The 25,960-nt window shown below is 41.7% G+C and overlaps 2 protein-coding genes across 6 annotated transcripts in view; one reads left to right on the top strand and one right to left on the bottom strand.

The window, feature by feature from the left end:
* Nucleotides 1-13,473, top strand: part of KIAA1549 (KIAA1549 ortholog) — a 142,200-nt gene extending 128,727 nt beyond the window's left edge. For 2 of the 5 annotated variants that reach the window (XM_036400162.2, XM_036400160.2), the window contains 4 exons: nucleotides 698-750; nucleotides 4,011-4,156; nucleotides 5,963-6,117; nucleotides 10,924-11,297. In XM_036400162.2, the coding sequence (XP_036256055.1) occupies nucleotides 698-750; nucleotides 4,011-4,156; nucleotides 5,963-6,117; nucleotides 10,924-11,178 (609 nt within the window). In that variant the 3' untranslated portion in view covers nucleotides 11,179-11,297. Of the gene's footprint in view, nucleotides 1-697; nucleotides 751-4,010; nucleotides 4,157-5,962; nucleotides 6,118-9,881; nucleotides 9,925-10,923 lie in introns of all 5 variants that reach the window. The other 3 variants (XM_036400163.1, XM_036400161.2, XM_036400164.2) reach the window with 3 other exon arrangements.
* Nucleotides 13,474-22,111: 8,638 nt separating this feature from the next.
* TMEM213 (transmembrane protein 213) lies at nucleotides 22,112-25,716 on the bottom strand. Its single transcript, XM_036401289.1, has 3 exons — nucleotides 25,595-25,716; nucleotides 23,117-23,170; nucleotides 22,112-22,281 (listed from the first exon to the last, which is right to left on the bottom strand). The coding sequence occupies exons 1-3, from the start codon at nucleotides 25,674-25,676 to the stop codon at nucleotides 22,112-22,114; spliced, it is 306 nt and encodes a 101-aa protein (XP_036257182.1). The 5' UTR covers nucleotides 25,677-25,716.
* Between the last annotated feature and the right edge of the window lie 244 nt (nucleotides 25,717-25,960).

Raw genomic sequence — 25,960 nt, 5'->3', positions numbered from 1 at the left:
TTTCTGAGCTGTTTGGTTTCTTTTTCCCTTTTCCCATCTCATTTCCTTCAAGATAATTTCAGTTCTTCTCAGTTATGATCTTTCACAAGTCAGTCTTGCTGTGTCGAAGAGTCAAACTTTTTTTTAGTATGTGTAGTAGATCCTATTTTGACAATGAAAAAAATAATGTATTTGGCATAGGTCATATTTTTCAGTAGGATATCCAAAAGCTTTCAGGAAGTGAGGGATAGGGAAGCAGTGTTTCTGTGTATGATTTTTTTTTGTTTTGATGGAGCACTGAAACACATGGATAATCCTGTAGGTCATCATAAGTTCTGATGAATCTGAGCCCTGTGATCTCTTTGCTGCAGTCTGATGCTTTTTGAGGTCAAAAGAGATTTCCAAATGCCAAGGTTGGTTTTTTGCTAAGTAGATATTGGAGCAGCTCTTGATCCTTCTGCAAGTGAGAAAAAGTATTTCTGAAAGGTTTTTAAATTAAGACTCTGCTCACACAGAAGACACTGTAGCTGCTGTAGCAGTGATTCCCAGATCTTCTTGTGCTCCTTTGTTTGTAAAACTTAAATTCTTAGGGCTTCCATCAAGTCCTACATACAGGCTTAGTGATCTCTGCCATTCATCATTTAAAAGGCTGACTGTGGAGTTCCCAAGGTATGAATTTTGATTTTAATTCGGTGGCTTTTTTTCATTCTCCTGACAGAGATACATGGAATTTGGAATGACTCCGCCAGCAGCACCAGGTCTCCTACCGAGGTAGCTTTTTACTGATCAAATTATCATTTATTATTTTCCTTGCAATTACTTCAGATTTCTTACTGACACTGGTATATTATTATGCAAAGTACTGCGTAAATGAGAAGTAACAGGAGTCCAGATCCAGTCTTTGTTATTTATTTATGAAGCATAAATGACATATGCATGCTGTATGGAATCCAAGCCTCTGTTTAAAAGAAATGTGTTTCTAGCCCCTTAGCTATAGCAAAATCCTTCCAATATTCAGTAAACCACTGAGTAGGAGCTTTTGGAGAGCCTGAAACAGTTACTCAGATGCATGTAATTCTCCCAATACTCTTGCTTTCATCTTGTTTCTGTATCCTCAGGGCAACACTCACTCACAACAGCTTTCATATGACTAACAGATTCATTCTATTTTTAACCAAGTTGAGAATAAATGACAGAGCACAGTGACCCTCACAGAGAAAGTCTGCCTTGCAGCCCTATTATTATAAAATCAGGGGAAGAACAAATTTTCCATCTTCTCCTGCCCTTGCCATGAGAGAATTGTGTAAAGGAGAGAAAACGTTTGTCCAGGTGATTGTTAATTTCACATTTGGTTTGTGTGTTTTAACCACATGTGAAGTTGGACTCTTGAGTCGTGGTACTGGAGTGAAACTTGTCTCAGTTTCTCCAAGCTGCTGCAGCCAGGCTGGTCAAATGGTGGCCTTGTGCCGATCTCTCATTGCCTTCTTAGAGTTCACCATGTGAGATGAAATCCCACAGCTATTCATGTCATTCATCAGACTTCCCCTGAAGTCTTCACTGCCTTGGAAACTTGATGGTAAAATAGCTGTGAAGAACTTTCCTTTATTTATTGTTCTGCAGCCTGATTTTGAGAAGACCAAGTAGAAAAGGAGGACTTTCTAAGCATCTTGCATAGTTCTTGGCTGGAGGTGACAGTTTCAGTGTGAGTGGAGCAGACATGAAATGGCACACAGTATGTACATATTCAGGGAAAATGTGACAAATTAATCATGAAAGTGCTGTAGTCCATGTTAATACACCTGAGCAAGATAGTGTCTTCACAATGTATTTTTTGTTCAAAAGTTTATCATTCTTTGGCATGGGCAGCCTGAATTTATGTAAATTGCAAAAGGCCAAATGCTGGCTTTGCTAGTGTCAGCAGAGTAAGTTAACAATCTCCAAAGTCATTGATCTGGACAGAAAGAATTCCTCTAAGTTTTCATTAAAATAGAAAGCTTCCTAAAGCTTGGTCACTAGAAAACAAGTTGTCATGGTTGTGCAGTGGGAGTTATTCTCAACATCTGAAGATAATGATAAACTATTTGATAGAAGCAGTGCACCAGCTAGAGGAAGGAAAAATAACCTGATTAGGTGGCATGTATCAATGTCATAGTCCATTGGGTTAAATATCCAATGCATGGAATACCAGTTGGGTGAGCATACTGTTCTCTTCCCTGTAATAACACCATCAGCATCTTTAATGGGGTGGAACCAACCTGGGGAAAAAAATTAAATGTAAAAGACCTAGGTCACATAACAGCTAGGCAGTCATAAGGGCACAATGAACAGCTTTTGCCAGGAAATGGGTATCAAATCATGCAACAGGGATAGATATGCTGAGCTAGAGTGGATTAGTGGTGTAAAATTGATTCTTGGAGCAGTATCTCCTGACTTAAATGACTGGAGATAATTTTGGAGGTTTTTTTGGATGTGCAAAAATTGAAAGCTGAGTTTCAGTCTGGAAATAGGAAGGAGCACTAGAAGGCCTATATGATACAGATGCAGAGCTGTATTCTGGTTTTAAGCTCTTATGTTGAGCTTTGACTTTATAGAGGAGCTATAAGTATCTATTATAAAGAAGATTGAGAAGGTGAAGCCTTTTTAAATGTGAACCTTTCAGGTGCAAACACATCAGCAATAAAGAATTTACTTCCCGTCCTCTGAAAAATTGGCACAACAAGAATACATTTGCAGTAATGTTGAGAAAATATTTTCTTTAGACAACATCAAAAATTGTAGTCATTTATCAGCTTCAAAATTCCAGCCCAACACTGCAGGCATAAAGGGCCAGATGATCACATCCTTTACTGATTACAGTGATTAACATAACAGAAGTGATGTTGTTAAACATTACCTACCCATTGAAGCATTTATTTTAACTAGCTTGTGTGGTTGGAGATGGTTTCCTCTGGATCTGCTGAGTGGACAGGGGGGGTTGGACATGAGGGAACTGGGGAAATTCTAGGACTTCCACAATGGGATTGTTACAGCTTGAAGCCCTTTAACCTCCTCCATCTTGTAACGCTGCATGCCAAATAGCTGGTACTTTTATTTACCATTACTTGTTTGTGCTTTATTAGGCAATTTATTATGTCAACTTTCTTTGCTATCTGGCTGTCATATGAAGGTGGGTAGTTTTCCAAGTAAAGCACAAATCAAGAATAGTCTAAGCTAGATGCAGTCACAGGATTTTGCAGTAAAACAAAGGGGTGTAAAATTGAGATCTTGAGAAATAGTATACACTGCAGACTGTAGCTTAGGAGGGCTAAGATGCCACTGAGGTAAAAGGCATGGAAACTCATCTCTAGCCCTCTTGTGTAGTTCCATGTGCCTGAGCCTGGCTGCTTGTCTCACTTTGCTTCATTTACATTCAAACAAATAGTGAAGTTGGATGGATTACAGTTTCTGTTGTTAACTCTTTTTAGCAAATACATAACAGTGACTACCAGCACCAGCCTGATTGATAGGAAACATTAATTTCAGTACACATTGCATTTCTTCATATGTGCTAATGCTTTGAGTTGTTTCACAAATCTTAAAGAGCACAGTTTTGAAAACTTCCTGAAAAATTATCAGGATACTTCATGAAGGAATAGTTGTTCACAAAATACAGATATAATGCAGCTTATGCTTTGGTTTAGACCAAAAGTGTGTGCCTAGAAACTCTTTGAGTAGAGTCAGCTTTGTTGCTGAGGTAAGCAGCTACATCACTGCTAAAGTCTTACTTTTCTATTTTTTTTCATTGAAGATACTTTTTTCCCCCAAGGGGAAAACAAGATCTCAAGATCTGTGAACTTTTTTCTCTGCATTGAGGAGACTGCAACATGTGAAAAATTTTACTTGTGTAAAATTTTGTTAAGACACGTTCTTCAGATGTAAATATTTTCCTCAACATTGAAGGTTACAATTACATTAAAAGGCCTAAAGAACCACTACATTATTGTTTCTAATTAGGGATTTCACTTCTTTTAACCTTGCCTCCTTTTCCACAGGCAGAACTTTGGGCCAGGTTTCCTTCAGCCTGCAGAGTTGATGCACGGAGAGCAGCCACCCCCTGAGGTTCAGTACTCCTCCAGGGGGATGTACTCAGAGGAAATGCCATCAGTGGCACGGCCACGGCCCGTTGGAAGCACTGCAGGTACACTTCACTGAAGTTAAATATGCAGGAAAATAACTGAGCCTTTCCTCTATCTGTTCTTACGCCAAGGTCACCACTAAGATGTCATTCTCCTTCAGCTGCTACATGTGATATGGTCTTTGTCCTCAATGCCCAAAAAAGGATGATCACAAAGTGAGGTTAACTTTACTTTTTGTAGGACCCTGCATTGCCTCTCTTTTAGTATCTTACAAGCACTGGTTATCACAAAGTGTATTTTCACAAAACCCCATTTGATAAGAATGGAAAATTACTTGTTTTAGAGATTACAATGTATGCTAACTTTCCATTTCGAACTAATTTTTGCATCCCAAATCAGCATGCTAAATAGCAAATTTTTTTAATACTTCTCTACATCTGTGTTTCTTCTTTTTCTTTGTAGAATTGTGTGCATTAAAGCAGTATCTCTTAGTTTTAGATTGAATTATCTATTTCTGCTGTCCCCCATGAAGTCACCTTCTCTGATCTGGTTGAGGTAATTTTGATAGCAGTCACCAATGCTGTCATGATGGTAACATCACATGGCAGCTAAGCAGCAAACAATTCTAAGAATAAAATGTTGTATTGCTACGTTACAGTTAATTTTCTCCCAGATAAATATTTTCTTCCTTGAAAAAGACTGGAAGTATGATCATATACTTATATCAGAAGCCCAGTTTTGATAGTTGCTCTCATCTCCCTCTAAATGTTAAACGAATAAGAATAGTAGGAATGTTGTAACTATTACAGCTTAACGATGGCTATTTTATTCTCTAATTCACACTATTGTCTAAATGTTCATATGTATTCTGCTTTAAAGTTTGGAGGTACTTAATATATTTAGTTTCTGTCCCTCAGCATAATTATGTGTAAATATCAAACTTCTCAATTATTGGCGGGTTTTGAGAGAAAATAGGGAAGTGATCAAACTGTCCATCCCGTAAATTACACTGTTGTTTTTGTCTTTTCGTCCCCTTTCGTACATACACGCACTTTTATGTATCTCTGGCTTAAATGTGTTTCATTTCTAATGAATAATGAAGTATTAACAGTAATTTTAAGAATAAAAATGTAAATGACATTTCCCTGTGGGAGACAATTAATGAAGAAGGAAAGCTGGCATGTTGTTACGTATCTCTTGCAATTAATGGTGGCAGCTATCCTTGCATATGTTTGAAAGCAGTGGGAAGGAGGGAAGGGAAGGAAGAGGAGAAAGGAGGAGGTTGGCTTTCAGGCTGGAAGGAGATGCAGGGTGTTCTGACCTTCTCTTAGTTAAGGACAGCATGGTTTAATATTTAACCACAAAGCAAAGCTGAGTGAAGCACACTCTTACGTAGTCGTGTGTTTTATTCTTCAGAGCCACGCAACAGGAGGCAGTCTGCAGAGTTAGGGTCTTGCCAGTGTGATGCAAATAAGGTGTGCCACAGGAGCAAATGTCCTCTCTTTGCTGCTGAGTAATTGGCATGAAAGCATTGCCAGAGCTTTTAGTAAGCACCGTTTGGAAAGGGCTGGCATGTTTTTGGAATGAGTAGTAACCCATGTCAGAGATGTCTGTATCTCAACCTCTTCTTTCAGTGCAGTGCCATGAAATGCATCACTCTCACATGAACTGCACAAAATGCACATAACCTTTCTGTCTTCATTCCACACTGACAGCCTTCTTTCTGCTGATTTTTATTAACTGCACAGAAACAGAGCTCCATTTTCTTCTCGTCTCCTGCTTCCAACAAAGTTTTATGTTATCATATGTCTGCCCTGCAAACTTGACTGTGTATGAAGATGAAAAAAAAACCAATATTTGCTTTTAAGGTTCTCAGATACAGCACCTCACTCAGGTGGGAATTGCTAGCAGGATCGGAGGTCAACCAGTGGAGCTCCCCTCAGGCAGAGCAGGGCATGGCCAGCCGGGGGGGCCAGGGTGGCCCCAGTATCGTGGAGAGGATGAATGTGCTAGGCGAGATGCAGTGAGTACTCTTACACATTTGCATAGTTTCCAAAGTAGTGATTTGTTTGGGTATTTTTTTTCTTGCATTACTGTTTGGAACTTTTTTCCCCCTCCCGGAATACTTTTAGTTGCTTCTCTGACATCCTTTGCTTTGCTCTTCAAACCCTTGTTAGCTCTTCTGACTTCTGCTTGCTGTTCTTTCGCCTTTGCTTCTCCAAATGCTTTCTCTCATTTTACCCTAACCTTTTTTTTTCCTCACTCGAGGCCTTCACCCATTAATTGCATTAATCCAGTTCTGCTTCTGAGCTCCAGCAGAGGTGGATACTGCTTTCCATTCCTTCTTTGAAATATGCATCTGTATTTTGAGATCACTGTCATTAGAACACATTGAATTAAATTGTCCCCAGCTACCATCCTATTTTGTATGCATAAAGTTCTTTTATCTCCTGTATCAGTGCTAACAGCAGGAGTCAGGGCAGCAGAAAAAGGTACATACTTGCCATAACATTGGAGGTGTTTCTAAACAAGTTTCTTTCCTAGCCTAAGTCAGCAGGAGGTGATAAATGAACACATGCTCATTTACCTGTGTTGCCCAAGCAGCCATGGTGATTTCATGTTCTTGGCAGCTGTGCTTCCAGAGGTTGACATTTCTGATTCAACCATATGTGTGAGGTTGAAGATAATATATGGCCTTGCCAGGAGAGAGACACTTGGCTGCTAACAGTCCCTCTTTGGTGCATTTGCATCCTGGAGCAGACTGACCTGCGACAGGTTAATTGCAGTACTCTTGAGAGTGACAACTTCATGCTTCTTCTTTTTCTTCTTAGTTTAAACTATCTTTTTCTGCTTTCTTCCTTGAGGAAAGAAAGTGGGATCCCCTCCTTTTGCATATTTAGGGCAGTATTGATGTAGTAGTGCCCCAACACTACTTGATGTTGCTTTGCAGTATTGCATGATCATGACATAGCTTTGCAGAAAGGAAGTGCAACAGGATGGGCTTATCTCTAGATTTCGGTGAAATTGAGCTGCCTCCACTCCAGATTAACTCAAGAGGAGCAGCATAAGTTTTTGAGAACTGGGTATGCTGTTTAATACTATTCAAAAACTTCAACTGTCAAAGCTGAAAGATCTGTTTCCCTAATTTAATGTGCATTCTGTGCTTGAAAGTGTGGCATTTGAATGCAAGATCATAATTTCAGTTTACATCTAAAAGAGCACTTGCATGAGAGATCTCAGTGTCTCAAGTTCCATTTTCAGAGATATCTCTGGGTTACCATTTATTGACCTTTCTTTATATTTGTCTCTCTTTTCTGAAAATGGCTTTTCTACATCTGTGGGCGTGTTCCTGTTCAGGTCATTTAAATCCAAGCTGTTTTTCTTTTGGTTCATCTCAGTTTAAAGATTTCCTCAGCTTTGACAGCATTTTTTGCTCACTGGTTGCTGCAGTTCATATGTTACTGAAATGTGATTTTTTTCAGTTTGCTATTAAAAAACAGGCAAAAGGAGGAGATAATGAACTAAAACTTATTTGAATTTGGTGTCATGCAGTTGTAGGAGAGCTCACGTATTGCCTGAACTTTCTTTTTCCTGTAAGCAAATTTTTTAGAAGGATTCTTCCCATTAAAAAACAAAAAGGAAAAAAAAAAACACCAAAACAAACAAAAAGTCATGGACTTGTAGCTTTCTGTAGTTAAATAATTACCTTCACAGTTTGGATTTTTCACTAGGACAGAGCTCTAAATTTGTCTTTCCTCGTTTTGGCAATGAGGCTTTACTTAATGATGGTCATGTTCTTTATGGTGCATTATTCAGCTGATCCTATGCAAACCTTGTCTTACTGTTCCCTCATTCTGAGCAAGTTTCTAAAATTAAACTCTGCATTTAGGAAGATTGAAATCTAGAGCATTCTTCCTGCACACAAACTGGAGAGGGATCTGCATTTGTCTTCCTGCAATAGTGCTTTTCCTCACAGCATCCTCACCCCTTTATTCCTGAAGTCAATACCTGATTTTCTGCTGGAACATGACCTCTCACTTGTACCTCCCAGCCCAAAGCCAGTGTGCAGGATACCATCAATTCACCTTCATTCTCCATCCAGAAGGCCCAGGGCAACCAGGAGAAGGACAGCATTTCCTTAGCTGACACAAAATACAATCCTGAGCAAGTGCTCATCTGAGCAGCAGAACAAATGAAGCCTGGCTTCTTACAGATGGGCTGTGTCTTGCATATCTGCACCTCCCTCCACCACTGGCATCACCTCCTACCCATCCACAGTCCCCTAGAGCTTTCCAGTGTTCTCCCAAGCCTTCCTGCAGGTTTCCAGTGTTTCCCCCAAGATACTCCTACCCTTTCACTCTATTTTTCTACTCAGCTGCCCACTCTAGTGTCTCTAAAAAATCTCACCAAACTTAGTTGTCTCTCAAGTCCCCAAGATCAGCCCTGTGAGATCCATGCTGGCTAACAGATCCAGCAGAGCACAGCCTCACTTGACTTTTCTGCCACTCAGATGCAGATTCAATGATAACAAATAAGCTGATAACAAATCAGAAGATGTCTAATTAGCTACCTGGTTTTGTGAATTTTATCTGTCTGTTCATACACAGGTATGTCTGGGTATATATTTATACATTCAGTTCAGTTGAAATTGGCCAGAGTTCAATGGGTATTAAATGGAGATTAACAAATTTACACTTTCATCTCATAAATCTTCATTCCTTAAGAAGGAAGATTCAATAAAAATATTTTTGTCAATTTTTTCATACTGCTGTAAATTATCTAGAAGTTTTTAGATAAAAATGTATAGCTATTATATAGAACTATATATAATGTTATATAACATATCTTTGTGTGTTTCTGTTAGTAAAGAAATTTTTTTAAATGGCAAAAATTATTTCAGATTTTTGCTCCTGTTATTTTGCTGTTGTAGGTTAGTAGAGGTTAGGTTTCTAAACCAATGTAGTACTGAAATTTTACAGGCCTGTTTAATCCTGTTGCTATATGTGAAACACACCCTTTTCTTTTTCTGAGATATTTAAGAAAACCTTGAAAAACTTAGTGTAAAAAACAGCCACTGTGGTCATCAGACTCCCTAACTTCCCTTAAGAAACCATTCTTATGGTAGTGATTTAGTGCAGTGTGAGATAGGAGCTGAATCACATAGTGCATTTTAATGTGAAAGTAACCTGAACATAATTTAGGTTGCTGTTAAGACTCATGTATCAAGGAGTGTTTCCTTTTAATATTTTTTTAATGTCATCTCTTCCCTATAAACCCACAGAGTACTTGTCAGGTTTGCCAACTCTAGACTGCATGTATGAATTAGCTTCAGGTTTCACTGCCAAATGAATAATTCTGAACAATCAGGAGACCCATTCATTCCTTTCTGATACTGAAATCACCTCTCTTTTATAAGAAATAAGACAGGATGTTACTTGGAAAACCTTTACCTATCATTCTTCTATTAAAGCCTCTTTTCCCCTTAATCTGTCTCCCAGAATTAACAGTATAAAGGAGGAGTGCTGTATGTGAGCTGCACAAGAGATTCAGAATCTATAATTAATTCTACTTTATACAAAACGGCTTAAAATTTCTTCCTTTGTATTATGAGAGGTGTTAAGGAACTTGCTCCCATGCATTTTTGAGTGTTCCCTGCACATGCTGCCACTGTCGCTGCAGGTCTCCCGTATCCTTCCCAGGCTCTGCTTTTGTAATGTCTTCCTTCCCCTCCCCCTTGCTCCCAAATCCTCTTTTAGCTGACCTTGCTGTCCTTTCTTCCCCCATCAGGCTGCTCTCTCTGCTACTCCTTAAGGCTTGTTCCCAGACCAAGGTAGTGCTCACGGACTTGTGGTGGCTGTGCTCTGAGCCTGCTGCTCCCCCTGCAAGGGGATCACCTTGCTTTGCTCCCACCTGTGCCTTCCAGTCCTCTGTGTCCCATTTTCTTCAGGCTGTCTCCCAGCCTTCAGCAATTTGAAGCAAGAGGAAACACTTGCTTCAGGGTTGTCAGCTGGAATCTGGATTTTCAAAATGTGCCTTGTTTGTGTCTGTACTGGGAGTTGCTGCAGTCTCCCTGTGTACTGTAAATCCATGCTTTGTTTTAGTGTAAGCAGATTGTCTTGCAGAAGGACAAGCCATAAACTCAGGCTTCTGTTCTCTGTCTCTTGTTTTGTTAGAAAATGTACATTACTGAACAAAGGCAGAATTAACCCCTCCCTGCCCTGAAACAATGATTGTCCCTAAGCTGGGATAGCATTTCTCAGATATTGATTATGGAAAAACCTAATCTTTCAAATCCTAGTAGTTTTCTTCTGCTGCTTCTTCTGTTGACAGTGTTTTCCTGGGCACTGGTCAGTCACAGAGTCCTCAAACGTGTACAGTCTGAACAGGCAAAGCAGGCAGGAAAAGGGAAGGTGGAAATAGTTGTATCTCTTCTTATAAATAATATGAAGAAATGACAGCCAGGGAAAAAAATGATTTGCCTGCTGTCTTTTAGGAAGTTGATGGAAGTAGATGGTAAGAGAAGCCAATTCTGTTGATTTCCAGTCCTGTGGGGTTTCTCCCCATCTCCTTCCATTTCAGTTTCTAAACATACTGTAGATTGGAAAGGGGGGGTCTCTGAACTTGAGGCAGTCCAACAGTTTTGTGTAAACTTGTTGTTTTGTGCTCCATAAGAGACATCACTCATTCATGTAACAGAAGAGCCGTTGCAGCAGATATAAGCATCTCCATGTTGTTTTGCCCCCTGTTCTTTGCCTTTTTGCTTTCTTGTCTTTTCTGGGATAATCACGTTTATTCAGGAAATACAATAATGGTTTCTCCCTTTTTCCAGACGCATATGCATGGACACCAAGAATATTCCTCCTCACCAGTATTCCAGATGCAGAGGACTTCAGCCAGGCAGCCCTCAGCACCTCCTGCTCAGCTTCCACACAACAGCCTTCAGGGCCAGGGCCTTTGCTACACCACCAGTTCCACTGAGGACCTCCAGCCAGGTCACTCGTCAGCCTCTCTTATCAAAGCAATTAGAGAAGAACTTCTGCGGCTTTCTCAGAAACAGACAACAGTGCAGAACTTCCATAGTTGATTTAGCATTCCCTTGCAAATCTGCCAGGTATCTGCTTCCTATGGAAGCAAAGACTCAGAGGAAATCAGCAATGTTGTTCTCACAAAGGAAGGAACTTCCACAGCTCTGTTGACAGCACTCTGGAAAAATCAAAAAAGGCAACAAAATGAGAATTGTAAGGAGAGATGGGGGACAAACAGGGTAAATCATCAGTGTCATCACAAGTAATATTAATTAATCTGCTAATATTACGGTGCTCCTCTTCTCTCCTTACTCTCATTCAGACTAACACATAAATAAAACCATAGGTCAAGGACTCAGTACTCCAGCAACAACAACAAAAATAATTACAGGAACTATCTCCAAGAATGATGGACTCCTTTTTCTAAGGAAGTAGGTGATGTTTTTAATGAACTGAGATGACATTTTGCAAGAGATTACAAGTATTCTTATCTCTCCAGTGCTTATGGGGAACTAGTTTGTGTTGCTGTTCTGCAGGATTGCAAACTGTATCAACTTAAGGGTCTTGAAGGTCCAGTCTCACATAGGAATCACTTTGGTTGTCAGGAACAATGGGACTGCTTAGAAAAAAAGTCTTTATGAGTTACTTGTATTAAACTGGAACAATAATTGTTACAGCTCTGTGGTTCCGAATGGAGCTACCCTCTGCACTCTTCCTTGTTTTCCTTCTGGTGCTGAAGCTTCAAGTGTTCCTTCATCTTCAATGTTTGCAAAGTGAAACATTGGCCTTGTATAATTAAGAAAATACTTGTAGACTCATTCAGGCTGGAAAAAGAAAGCAAAGCATCCAAACAGAAAGGGCTTGGTATCTAATTTGTTTAAAAATTACTGAAAACTGGAAGGGGAATATTCAGCCACAGTTGAATTTGGGGAAATGTGTGTGTATATCTTTAAAACACCATATTTGCATACTAAATGCTCTTGCAAGACCAGCGATAAACTATTGCCACTCTGTAGTTTGCTTTGTGGACAGAAACCAATCCAGCCTGACTGGTACAGGGTCACCAGCATTATGTTATAAATTGATGTCCTAAATCATTGCTTATGTTTGGATCTGAATAATTTTAGTGGAAGTCAGTGACAGTTTAGAGCATTAACATAGGCTTAGATTTGCAGTTTTGAGACAGTTTCTATATTTATACTTGTTTCCACTGTCCCTTTGGACAAAGGGTAAGCATTATGCCCATGGTAAGAATGGTACGTGCCATGGAACTGTTTTGTCGCTGTTTTTTTCAGAGTTTTTATTTAAAATTAGCTATGAATTTACTAATATTGGCCATTGCATAACTGTACCTGACATAATACACACGGACATTTTGCTTAAGTCACGATTGGTTGAAGTGTTTTCATTTTCAGGTCAGAGTGGACTAAAGCTACTAAACTGGCACAGGGATGGAGGGCAGGCTCAGTGTTGGTGAGGGGGCTTGGGAGCCCCACCCTAGGGCAATGGACAGCAGGAGAATTAGGTGCTGCAGTGTTTCAAACACGAGCAGATGGCAGTGCTCGGGGGTCTGAGGAGCAGAGATCTGCCAGAGAGAGCACTGAGCAGCCAGGCAGGGGCTGCATTTGCCTCACGTACTGGGGTAGAAATGGCAGTGGTGAAATACAGGTACCATAACACCAGTGTGGTGTGGTGGTCCTTGGCTGCCACATCTGCTCCTGGCGCCAGTGCACGGTTCACTAAGGACAGCAGGACTAAGACTGAAATGAAAACAGCTGGGAGGATGTGGTGGAAGAAGTCCATACCTTATTCATGTCCTCCATACCTTATTCCTGAAGTGTGTCCATCATACTCGCGGCCGAAACCAAAACCTCCGTTGCTCGCCGGTGTGGAAAAAAAGATGGTATGTCTCCCTCTTTTCTAGGAAGCTCTGATATTTTTCTGTTTACCTATGATCATCAAAATGCTGTATGAAACTGTTTTGAGGGACTTAGAGTAATGAAGCAGTTATTATAATACTGAAATTAATTTCCAGTTCCCTGGCCTATATGTGAAGCCCTCATGAGCACCGGTTGAGGTTTGAAAGGAATCAGGACACCAGCACGGTTGTAACAGCAGTACCAACAGGTCACTATGATTTGAGTTTTTTAAGTTTTTTGTGTGATAACTCTAGGATAAAAATAAAAATTTGTTTTCTGCCAACTTTGTAAACATGATGTTGCCAATACTTCTGCAAAATGCCAGGTTTTGCAGAATGAAGAGTGTATCAGGCAGTGTTCATTTGGTCGTTTTGACAGCACTGAAGACTGACTGTTGCTAAGTGTTCCCATTAAAACCATCTCTTTCAGACCCCACGTCCTTCTCCAGTTTAATTCTGTAGTGAGCTCAGAGACCGATGCTTATAAAAATATTAGCACATTACTGTGACTTTATTTCAAGAAAATGTGGTCTTCTAGGAGGTAAATTAATTTTGTCTGGTTCCAGCTATTTAAGAACAATATGTTCTCTGTGAAATGAGAGCTTTGAAATTTAGAGGTACTTAAGCCACTTCTCATTCTTTTTTTTTTTTTTTTGCTAGTGATGGTGATGATGCTACTGTAAAATTCCATCTTCTTATATTTGGATGTATATCATTTCTCTTTTCAGTCCCTAATCTTATGAAGAACACAGGATAAATATGTATTTGTAAATAAAAGAGGCTTTCTGATGAAGAAAACTCTCTTTAAAACTTTCAACAGGATAGTAAAATATAAGAAAGCTGTGTTTGGAAGTTGTGTTCTCAGGTTGGTTGGAGACCTGATCCAGTGTCCAAAAAATTGGTATGGCCTAGTCTGTATCTTCATATAGGAAGAAAAGTAACATCAGTTACCAGCCACCAGTTCCAAGAACAGCCTTAACAAGGAAGAGCCACTTTTTTTGCAGCTACAGGAAAAGCTGTTTTTTTCATGTGCTACAAAAGGATTCTGAGGAATGCATGTGCCAGAATGTGTTTCCACTTGGAAATTCTGGGGGGAGAAAATCTGTAAGTTTCTGCATCCCTGTGTGCTTGACTTCTTTCACCAGGTTTTTTTTTTATTGCCCTATTAAAAGGCAGGAGGGTGAAACCAAACAAACTTAAAGTATCCTATATTTAAGTATCTGTTAATGAATCTCCTGGTCTGTAAACATCAATCAGATGAAAAGTTGGTACAGGCACAGAAAGCTGCTACCAACTGTTGCATCCATTTCCATGACTAAACCATCTGGTTCATGGAATCCTCGGGCTCTTCCCTTTCTTCACAATTTTCCTTGACATTTGTGTTTAGTCTCTGTTTAGTTTGGCACATAAAAGAACTTGGCAAGATGAAAACTACATAATTTAGCGTGCTTGGTTTCCTTTTCATGGCCAGAATGTTGACCCCCAACCTGCTTCTTAGCTCCAAAATTTTTGGAGCTAAGTGAAATGTTACAGTTATTTTTCATACACTCAGTGTGGAAGGTGGGGTGTGCTTCAGTACTATAAGATATTCTCCACCAGAATGTGAAATGTGGTCATTTCACACCAGTGGCTGTGGGCTTTTTTTCTCAGGGGAGAAAACCTTGCTTTTAGGAGGAGCAAACTGCATAGGTGCTGGGCTGGAAATGTTAAAAATGGCCACTCTGGAGCAAGAAGTGGAACCTTAGTGACTCTTTGCAATGTGTTGTACTTGCAGTGTTTGGATCAGGCTCCTTTCAGAGGTTGGGGAGCAGCAGTCAGTGTCAGCCAAGGTCTGTGTGTGTCACCCTGCCCCAGGAGGCTGCTGTGGTGCTGGCTACCCCAGTATGGTGACATTTATGGACGCAGGTAAATAACAGAGTGATCACCCAAAAGTGCATGCTCCTGCCCAGCCAGTGCCTCTAAACTGCACCATGAACAGCAGAGAACCTGTCTTAGAAAGAGGCTGTGTACAGCAATCATAACTCCCCAAGAACCACAACAGCTCACGCTGCTGTTGTTAATTCATGGCTTGAAAACATGCTTGGTGGATTACATAAGGAAGCTGGGTGTATATTCAAGCCCAAGGGAAGTCACCAGTTGTGTGATGTGGGTGACAGTAGGCAGCTGAACTCACTTTTTTAACTTTTGCCCTCACTCTACATTCCTCACTTCTCCATAGTTTTCAGCTCAAGGAAGAAATGTGCATTTTCTGTTGTGTGCCTTAACTAGCAGTTCCTTGTAAGCAGGTGCCAGTCCTTGAAAATTCCCTATTTTGGCCAAGAGCTTTGAAGTGGCAGGATGAAGAACATCTGTGCCTTTGAGGTGGGGACATGTTGTGGGCCATTTGCAGATGCAAAGAAATAAATGGATTTTTTTTTAATAGCACCAGTTTGGTGTGTTCTGAATATGGACAGAAACCTGGAAATTGATTAAGAATAAAAAGGATGACATCTGATTGTCAGAAGGCAGAGGGCACCAATCAGGTCTCCAGGACCACTTGTGACAGTGGTCTGGAAAGAGAGATGAAATCTTAGGGATTTCCCCCTTGTCCCACTCAAGCAGAGTCCATGACAGCCCCTCTTTGCAGTTCTTCACCACTTGCAGTGCTGGTTTGCATGGGTGAGGAACATCGTTCATCAGTGAGACTCCCAAAATCAGTTCACCATGGCTGTGGAGTTTCTCCAGGACTGTTTAGATGTGCCTAGAGACCAGCAGCAGCTTTGAATCGCTTAAATGTGGAAATCAAACTCCAGTTCCCTTTTGCAGAGGGTATGTTTGTTTTCTTCCTGTTAGAAATGGAGCAGACAGGATGGGGATGTATTCTGCTGTCACCAGTAGACCTGTTCATGGCTCAGCCTGAGGCATAGGATTGGCAGGTCAGTTCCAAACATTGCTCTGCATGTTGCCCCTGGCTGCACCTACGTGAGTTCTGCTGAAAACCATGGAGCCACATGAATGCTTTGGAAGAATTCATCCTACAGTTTCTTTAGTGCAGTTTGGGATGCACTTGGCAAGGTGTTCTAGCTCTGCTGTACAAGTCCTAGGCTGAGTTTACTCACACAGAGTAAGAAACTTGAGAAGCAACAATCCCATGGAGTTGCACTGCCTTTTTAAGAGACTTTTCTGGAGTGGAGCTGCAGTCCCATGAATCCCACTGAAGACTGATAGATTAGGAAGTTACATTAATGTTAGGGAAATACACATTTCTTTGCACTTCATCGTTTGTGGAGATGGAATGTTCTGTCTTGATTTTGTGTTACTTTTTCTTGGTACCTTTTATACATCAAATATTTTTTTCCTTTGTAATGGCCACTCATATTTAGTTTTGAGTAGTTCTTACTCCGTAACTGGAAGTCTGTGTTTAGGCTATTGCATCCAAACTGGAATAAAGTATTGGCACATTTGAACAAATGCTCTGAAGAATCTTTTGAAACAAATGCAAAACCTCCTTGGATCCCTGACATGGTGGGTTTTGAGTTCACTTGCAGAAATCCTTTTATTGCCACATGTAGAGCAGGTGAAATGAATTGAGAACTAAAGAGTTGAAAGATGAAAATTATTGGTTTGCATTTCCAGATATATTCAAATGTACATACTCCTTAAGAGCTCTGTAGTGTTCCCCAGAAGGCTTCTCAAATATTTTCGTCCCGGGTCTTCTTGGAAGTTGGTTTCCTGATCCAGGCTGTTAGAAGGATTTATTGCTGTGCATGATTTAAAAGCAGTAGCTGCATGTTGTTTGTGTTTCAGGAGCAATTTTTTGATATTGAAGGAGAATTAATGCTGTGTTATATTTGGCAATGCACAGCACTCTTTTGGTCCTAAAACACAGATCTGAAAGAAACTTGACTAAATAAAAAATTTAAAAATAATGTGATGATGAAAAAGCAGAAAGCTTTTAAGGAACTTAAGGAAATAAGTTCCTTATTCCTAAAAGGAAAGCTTTTAAGGACTTAAGGAAATAGGAGAAAGGGTTGTGGATTTGCCACTGTCAGTAGTAATTCAGCATAGTCACCAAATATGAAATAGTTCAAGTTCAGTGCAGTACAGGTGATCTGAGCATCCTCAAATTTCTGAACTGATTGCTGGATTTGTGTCCATGCAGTCCTGGATAAAAGGGTTTCAGGAAAGTTGCTTTGTATTTTGCATGGAACACTCCCAGTCAAGCATTCCCATGGATGATTTTGATCCTGACAATTATTTCTGTCTTTGGTGTTGGTGGCATGGGAATCTCCTGTTTAGAAGATCTGCAATGCACAGCCATGTATTGACATTACTGCTGCATCCTCCTGCACTTCACTGCTGTGTGGAAGAAAATTTCCTGGGGTGCTGGAAACGATGCTCTTGTTTTTGCAGAGTAGAACTGCAGTGAAGTTACAAGAAGTTCTTTGTCACTTCCAGCAGACAGCATCACTGAGACAACATTGCTTACAATAATCTAGCTCTGCCAGGGAGCAGAGAGTGCCCTTTCTTGTCTGTAGCTGAAAGAGCACTCAGCACTAGTACCAGTGGGCATTATTTAGTCTTCTCAAGGAGGAGCTGACCTCTCTTAGTTAATATTGTCACATCTGTATAGTATTGCTCAGTTAAAACATGGCGCTTTCTTCATGCATTTGAGCCCAGAGGGTTGCTACATTAGAACTTGTACAGTTTTGAACTAATCTGACTTATATACAATGTGTATATAAGTGGAGCTTTTCAGGTGTCTCTTTTCTCCCATTTAGACAAAGCTGTGGAAAACCTGAAGTACTTTAATTTTTGCTCCAGAAGCCAGGCTGTCAAGGTCATGCTGTCAAATTGGACAGGAAAAGTCACAAGTCTCTTACAGCTGGTTTTTTGTCAAGTAGTTTTCAGACTTGCAATACTGCATTGTTTATGTTGTGGTTTATTTCTGGATGGTTATTGCAAACTAGGAGTTGGAAATTAGCTCATTGAACATGTTTGATTCTGGGACAGAAACCTGCAGTGAGCTTTGAATTCCACAACAGATACTGGTGCCACAAATGCCAAAAAATAAGCAGAATCTGGAGTGTAAGGATAAGAGAGGTTGGTTGCTCCCCAAGAATACATATATTCTGTTCCTTGGCAATAACTAATGACAATAAGTTTTTGAAATCCTAGATTTTGTAATGACTTTATCAAAATTCCTACAGAGTCCCAGCACAGAGCACCTTTTCTTATGAATTTAACCTCTGTCTTGTCTGTGTGTTTCATGTGAGTAGGGAGCCCAGATGCTTGCCAGTTTTCATTCCTCTAGTGATTTGGCAAAGTGTAATCATTGTAAAGTGCAATTGCTTAATATGTAGCTCATTCACTAAAACCCCAAGGATCAAGGCAGTGAGTAATGTGAGTCATTACCAAAGCAGTGGTATCTGAAAGGATGAAGAGTCATGCATCAAGTACCAATCCATTTAGGCTCAAATTCAGAATTGTTTAAAAATCACTAGTTGGATGTGATTGATATTATCTCCAGGCAAATTAAAGCAGTTACCTGCAATGCTGTGCTGCTGTTTTTCTCCTTTGTTATTAAAAGTACTGCTCAGTTACATGTCTCCAGTGCTCTGTTTGTCTGTCTGAAACACTTGCAGACCAGCAGCTTTCCCAGGTGCCATCTGCATCTCCCTTCCCTTTTCAGGCACTACTTATCATCATGCCTGAGATTCAGAAACTCGGTGCAGAAAACAGGAAGAACTCTGCTGATGTGGTCAGCAGTGCTGTGGTTCAAATTTGTGAATTTTATTCACACTTTTTTTTTTCCCAGCCAGGTTTCAACAATTTTCTTGGTTTTCTTTGTACTAAATCATAAGATCAGGGATAGATTTTTTTTTCTCCATCTCCTTCTGCCTAGTGCCATGAGGTTGTATGTAGCAGTCTGAGGGGGCACCCAGGTTTAACACAAAAAGGATTTATGCATGCTGATAAATCAGTGGTTATGCTTTGCCTCCAAGGTTTCCTGTGGGAATAAAAATGACAGGGTTCCTAAAATACGGTGGAAAAAACCCCAAAGAACAAAACAAGGCATGTGCTGGATGTTTGTGTAGCTCTCTTGAAGTCAGCAGGGGTTGGACAGCATTGCACTAGTTGGGATCTACAATTAGAGGTATTAAATTGTGAGTGATATTAAGAGCATGAAATAATACACAATAAATGTGAACATCAGTCTGCAGCTCTGCTCATGGACCACTTTTATAAGGCATTGTAATATACAGTCATGTGTATTTAATTTGTGCTTTTGTATGTTTAATTTGTGCATCAAGACCAGACCACAGCCTTCAACTGTGACTCAGTTGCTCTTAAATGAGGGTTATAACCCACAACCAGTGCTCCTGTGTGTTCCCTGGATAAAATTATTCCAGGAAGTGTTACAGCAGACTACAGATCATCTTTACATTTTAGAAATCAGGTATGTATAATCCATTTTTGCCTACTAATTTCTGTCTTTATATCAATTTCTCAAGTCTGTCGGATGCAAATTTTTAGTTCAGTGCTTTCTGTAACTGGACAAGCACTGACACCACCATTAGGGCTTTTCTCCTCCTTTTGCAAATTGAGTTGTTTTGCACTGTACTTGTGATTGCCCTTAGGATCAGTACAGCACTGAGTGTGTACCTCAGAGAGTCCCTTTAAAATAATATTTTGCCCTGTAATATGTAGAAACAGATAAGATGTTTCCATTGATAGCCTTGGAGCCTGTGGAACACTGCCACCTTGTTTAGGGATCCCAGACAGTGCCTTCATGAGATTCATTACAGCACTGAGTCTTTCTAAGTGGCTCCATCAAATGACTTGAAGAGAAGCAGCTGCAGATCAAACCTGACAATGTCAGATGTCAGAGTAGGTGATGCAGGAAGAAGCAACCCTGTCACATCAGATCAGAGGTTTACAGGTCAATGATCTAGAAAAAATGTACATTTCACGGCAGAAATTGTCTGTGAGGCGTACTCCATTTTTATACCTGATTTTTGTGGAGGCTTGGGTATCACCTCTGAACACAGGCACACAAAATCCTTGAGGGCACTACATTATGACAAAATATGGAGTTTTTTTTTCCTTTTCTCCCCCCCCATTTGGTTGAGCTGGGAATCCTCAAAGGAAGTTGCAAGAAGCAAAACCTGAGGTTTAAGTCCACTACAACCCTTGAAGGTGTCTGCACTGTTTTGGAGAGTGTGAAGAATGAACAAGCTGTGCTTCTACAGGCAGGCTTTAGGAAGCCCCACAGTTGCCCAGTTGTGCAGCTCTTTGTGGCTGTTGTTCTCATAGGACATCTAGAGCTTGCATCACGTGCTAAAAACTCAGAGATATGCAAAACATGTCTTTGAAACATGAAACATGTTTGTTATGAAATATATCCCCTCAAAGATGAAGAGCAGTGCCATATCCAGCAGGCACTTCTGTGTTCCCAACCCAGAGAAAAATGCCTGTAAGAGGAGATTTGCAGAAGGTAGACATGAAGGCAGTAAATGGAGATTTTTTCATAGTATCTTTCACATTGATTTCCCTTATTAAAACTAATATAACAGGAAAAAATTATGTATGTAGGTAGAAGACTTGTAGTACATGGGTGATTGCAGTGGTTAAACTGTCAGCTCACTCTCTTTACATTTTGGTGTTGGCTGAGAGCCCTTTGTTTCTGTAAGTTTGTGTGGCAAGAAGTTGAGTGTCTCCAACACTGAGATTTGTTGTGTGAAAATTACTTCTGTTTTAATTGCTGTATATTGAAATGTTGAGAATTGAGCCCTTCCCTTTCAAAATTTACTTTTCTGACATGAGCATCTCTGTTCAGCGTTTCACCCTGAAAGAATTTTTGTCTTTAATGATAACAGTGATAGGGAAGGATGTATTTTCTTTTCCTCAGTGTCTAATTTGCCCCTGTTCCTCTTGATGGGGGCTAGTTGATAAGGGACAGCTGCCCATCACTTTGAAGTGACCAAATTGTCCTGATTGAAGTGTTAATTGTGCCAGAATTAGTAGGAAGAGTCTTAAACTGATTTCTGTCATTTCTCACTCATGAAGTTACATACTGATGAGCTGATGGGAGAGTATAATTATTTCTAGCAGTTAAAGATCTCCAATGGTGTTTTTTAGATTTAAAAGTAACGTTTTATGTTTAATTTCAGTTGATTTCTAGCAGGTTTGCTAACCTTGTGTAGATATAGGTAGGTTTAATGCTGATTTATTGAGATAGAAATAAAACTGGTGCAACTACACCAAATCAGAGTTTGACTGCAGTGAGGCAAACCCTCCTGCATGAATACATCTTCTGAGATTCCTGTTTCTAAGCCTTATCCATATAAACCATTCAGTGAGAGTCTTTTCAATCAATAAAAGTGTTTATTATCATCTTGGATAAATAGGAACAGTTTTGTGCATGAATTGGATATGCTGGTTTAAACCTGCTTGCCACAGTTCAGCTTGGCTTAGTTTCAGGCAGGTGAAAGCTGAATAAATACAACCAACATTCAATTCCTGCAACACAGTTCACATCTAAATAGCTCTGGAAAAATTAGTTTTATTTTCAAACCAGCCCAAACTATCCCTAAGTTTCCCTAAGTCTTCCCATGTATCACTTTTAAATATCACCGGTTAGTGAGTGAAAAGGCTTCAGTAAAGTCAATTAATTGCTTCCACTTATTGATGTGACCTGGCCTATAGCTTAGTAATGGCTCTGGTAATGTTGCTGCTCCAGAAAATAGCTTTATTTGCCAAGTTTCTGTGTCAAACCCAAAGGCCATGTGCTATAGGCTGGTCACTGGTCCCTCAGCCTCTCGCTGCTGTGCTCACAGCAAGCACGAGAGGGCTCAGGGACAAGTGGGGGTTTTGTACTGTGGCAGGTACGTGGTGGCTTTCAGGGACTTGCCTGCTCCACACCTTGGCTGGCAGCTCCAGCCTGCCAGAGAGGGTGAAGCCTCAGCAGCTGCCCTGCCTGGATCTGGCCTTTTTGGGCTGGAGGTGTTTTCCCTTTCCCTTTTGTTTCTCAGCAAATGTTTGAAATGCTCTGTCAGTCTGCCCAGTGCTGCTGTTTTCTGGCTCGCTCTGCTTCAGGCCACCAAGTATTTGGGTTCATCAGGCCTGAGCTTCATGATCTTGTCCATGCAGAGCAGGATGAGGGTGAGGAACCAGAGGCTCCAGCCGACGGCCGCTGCGATCCACCCGTAGTCATCCATGCCCGAGGGGCAGCACGTGGCTGCCTGCCTGCAGAAGTTCACATCTGGGGGAGGAGAAGTGAAGTGAGCCCACAGGAGGCTGAGTACATGACAGGTTTCCTTCACTAGAGAGGGCAGATGGCTTCTGCCCTATCACTCTGCCTTGGCAGCTTTCCTCTAAGCCTGGCTCTTAAGCGTGTGGATGACTCTGGAGGAGTGGTGGGACCTCGGGTTGTTTGAGGCTGGCTGTCAACGCAGGGTCCCCCTGACTTGGTGTAATTAGCACTGACTCCATGATGCAGAAGGCTGAACCATTGCTTTATTCCTCTATACTCTATTAATACTATATTCTTAAGAAACCCATAACCCCTTCTAGCCAGTCTGATACAGCTTTGACCTCATTGGACTACCAACTAAAACACCACCGTCCTTTGGTAAACAAATCTCCATAACACATTCCACATTTGCCTGGCAACAGGTGCAGCAAGTGGAGATAAGAATTGTTTTAATTCTTTCTCTGAGCTTTCTTACAGCCTTCCCCAGAGGAAATGCCTGGGAAGGCATGTCCCTGCTCTCTGCGGCCAGAGAGCTGCTGCCCCAGCTGGCTGTTTGGGGGGAAAGGGGCCTTCTTGGGAACCCCTATAATGCCTGCAGGCAGTCTGGCAGGGAGCTTTAGGACACAGACTGGCTATCAATTATTCTGTTCAAAGCTATCAGTCTGTCTCAATGTACCTAAGATATCACACCATGACAGTGGAGGAGTCTTAGAAATGCATCCTAGAGGTTGACCCACAATGGAAGACTTGAGAAGAGATAAATCCCTTTCCAGGACAGCTTCTCAGTCACTGTGCAGACTCATCACCTAACTTTAACAGGTAGTAATTATTTATGAAGACTTACTAAGACACGATGGTTCATACTCAGTTGTTGAGACATTGGAGATGTCTTCAGCTGCTGCCAGAAGGAAAGCACAGGACAAAAGGTAAGTTGGATTAGAAAAGTGATGTTGGGCATCAAGCAGGAAAATCTGAAAGCCATTGGCCTTGTAGAGGTCTGTAGGGTGGAAGCAACTTATTTTCTTTAAGTTCCTGTCCCTAAACATTGCTGTATTAGGTTTTGCTTCCTTATCCCAGCACTTATCCCACTTTTAACTCCAGCTCCAGAGACTTGCTCTAGCAGCATCCCTCAGGAGCGGGTGAATCTCTGCACCTCTGCCTTGCTGTGACCCTGGCTGAGCCATTCCCTGGGAGCTCAGATTAACCACTGTCCTTGCCCAGGCTGCAGGGGCAGAATGAGCAAGCATGGAAAGGGGAGACACCACTCAGTGGCATGGAGAGATCCATGGCCAGCAGGCTCTACCTCTGCCTCCTTTTGCCCTTGGAAAAATCCCAGAGTGCACAGGAGTGTGGCAGAGCCGAGGGCTGAGCCACCTTTGGGGAGCCTCAGCAGGTCCATCAAGGCCCCAGCTTTGGCTTTGCTGCAGGTCAGAGCATCTGAAACTGCTCTGGCTGGACTCTGGCTCCTACCAGCATGGTAACCAGCTCAGGGTGGAAAATACAACATCCAGAAATAAGTCAGGAGGGAGAGGCCTGGAGCTTTGATGAGCGTTCTGCCTCTTTATCCTGCTCCCTACCCAGAATCAGCACACACACACACTGATACAACTCTGTAGCTGGTGTCCAGCTCTCCAAATCTGCTCTTGGTGTCACAGGCCACACCCTCCTTAGTCCTCTTAATACTGCCTTGCCCCTGCAGCGCTGCGGGATCAAACCAGGACAGCTGCAGGGTGCCTGCAGGGGTAAAACACAATCTGCACTGGTCCCTGTGCATCTGCCCCGCTACAGAAGGAAGGGGATCAGAGAAACACCTCTTCCTGTCAGCAGCACAGTTAAGTTCAGCCAGGTAGAATATTTCCTGCACAGACATGAAAAGTGACCTAGGGAGGCTCCAGTAGTGAGGACTCCTGCTGCATGGAGAAGCCCTAATGTACTGCTGGTCCATGGACCAGGCAGAAGCCATGAGAGATCTATTTCCAGCCAAGGCAACACTCTGAGCTGGTAATTTGGAATGTAATAGAGAAAATCAGCACCAGCTTGGTTTCACCAAAGACTAAAATAATAGCTCAGGTTTAGTTTCAGCTCAGGAAAACAAAACAGAATGAGACACATTTGACCAAAGATTTGCTTTGAGTTTGGTGTCTTCCAAGTAACAGCAAGTAAACTGAGGTTGTCCTGCAGGACATGTTCCCCTTGGGGTCACCTGCTCTTGCCCAGCTCTGTGTTTTGAGCTGAGCCATCATCAGCAATACCAGAGCTTTCCCTGTGGCCTCTGCCATGCTCAGAGTGAGCCCCTGGGCAACCTGCTTCAGGGAAGGGTCTGACTATTCCCCATTCTTCTGTCTGACTCTGGTAGGATTTGCAGAATGACCTTGGCCAAGCCCATGGTTTGTTTTCTCAGTTAATAAGTACCTCACAGAAGAATCATTAAAACCTGCGTATGACCTGTGGAAGGAAGTACTGCAGAATGCCAGGTGTTGGTTTGTGGTTTTAAATCTTGCAGCCCAAAGAACAGGCTGTCAAAGCCAGCCCATCTTTAAACAGCTGGCAGCTCTCATCTGGTGCTGATAGACAAATGCAGGCAGTAGCCTGGTGAGAAAGGAGCAGCTCACAGGTCTTATTTACATTTTGGTTTTCTTCTACTATTAAGGTGGCACTAAAGCCACATTTTCTGCAAAAAGCTTGTCATGAAAGTGAAATCAGACTACAGTGATCCTAATGGGGGGTATTGCAGGTGGTCCTTTGCTTCAGCAAGCAGGAGAAGGCCAAGTAACAGTGGCCTCTGTCTCCTTGCCATTCAGAGGAGCCACCTGCAACTCAGTCACAGTTAGAGTGGCTCTGTAAATAACTGGCATAAAACCATCCCTTTACAGTGTGATCAGTCATGTCCAGTAATTCTCATCAGCATTAATTAATTAATTCCAGCTCTTCATGCTTTTTAGGTGAAGCGAGGGAGTGCCCCCTTATTTTTAAAGAACAAATTACTGTTGGTGGGCAGTACATGAAGGCATTGAGAGGAGCAGGGGGAAGGGCAGGGTAACAGAATGGGAGAGGGAGAGAAAGAGAGAGAGAAGCGAAGAGAGAAGCGAAGAGAGAAGAGAAGAGAGAAGCGAAGAGAGAAGCGAAGAGAGAAGAGAAGAGAAGAGAAGAGAAGAGAAGAGAAGAGAAGAGAAGAGAAGAGAAGAGAAGAGAAGAGAAGAGAAGAGAAGAGAAGAGAAGAGAAGAGAAGAGAAGAGAAGAGAAGAGAAGAGAAGAGAAGAGAAGAGAAGAGAAGAGAAGAGAAGAGAAGAGAAGAGAAGAGAAGAGAAGAGAAGAGAAATACCTGCAGAGCAGGAATCCCAGAGGGCAGCGGCGAGGCAGAGCACAGCGAGGGCTGCCCGGGGCTCACAGGACAAGTGCTTCATGCCGAGGGTGCCACTCCAGTGTCTCCCCAGAGCAGGTGGCTCTCACTGTCGCTGTCAGATCTGCTGCAGCAGTCCCTCGGTGAGCTCAGGGAGCCGCTGCGCTGGGCAGAGGGTGGAGCAAGGGAGCTTCCTGCTGCCAGGACACCTTGAACTTCCCTGCCACAGCCAGGTAAGGAATGAGAAGGGCTCTGACCAAAACAGCTTCAGTGGGAGGTGGATACCAGAAGGTGCCCCCTGAAGGTTAAGCCTGAAGGTTTCTCCCCAGGATATGCTGCAGCTGGAAG

Source organism: Molothrus ater, chromosome 5, assembly GCF_012460135.2.
Source record: "Molothrus ater isolate BHLD 08-10-18 breed brown headed cowbird chromosome 5, BPBGC_Mater_1.1, whole genome shotgun sequence".
Lineage (NCBI taxonomy): Eukaryota > Metazoa > Chordata > Aves > Passeriformes > Icteridae > Molothrus > Molothrus ater.
This window is presented reverse-complemented; position numbering and strand designations above follow the sequence as displayed.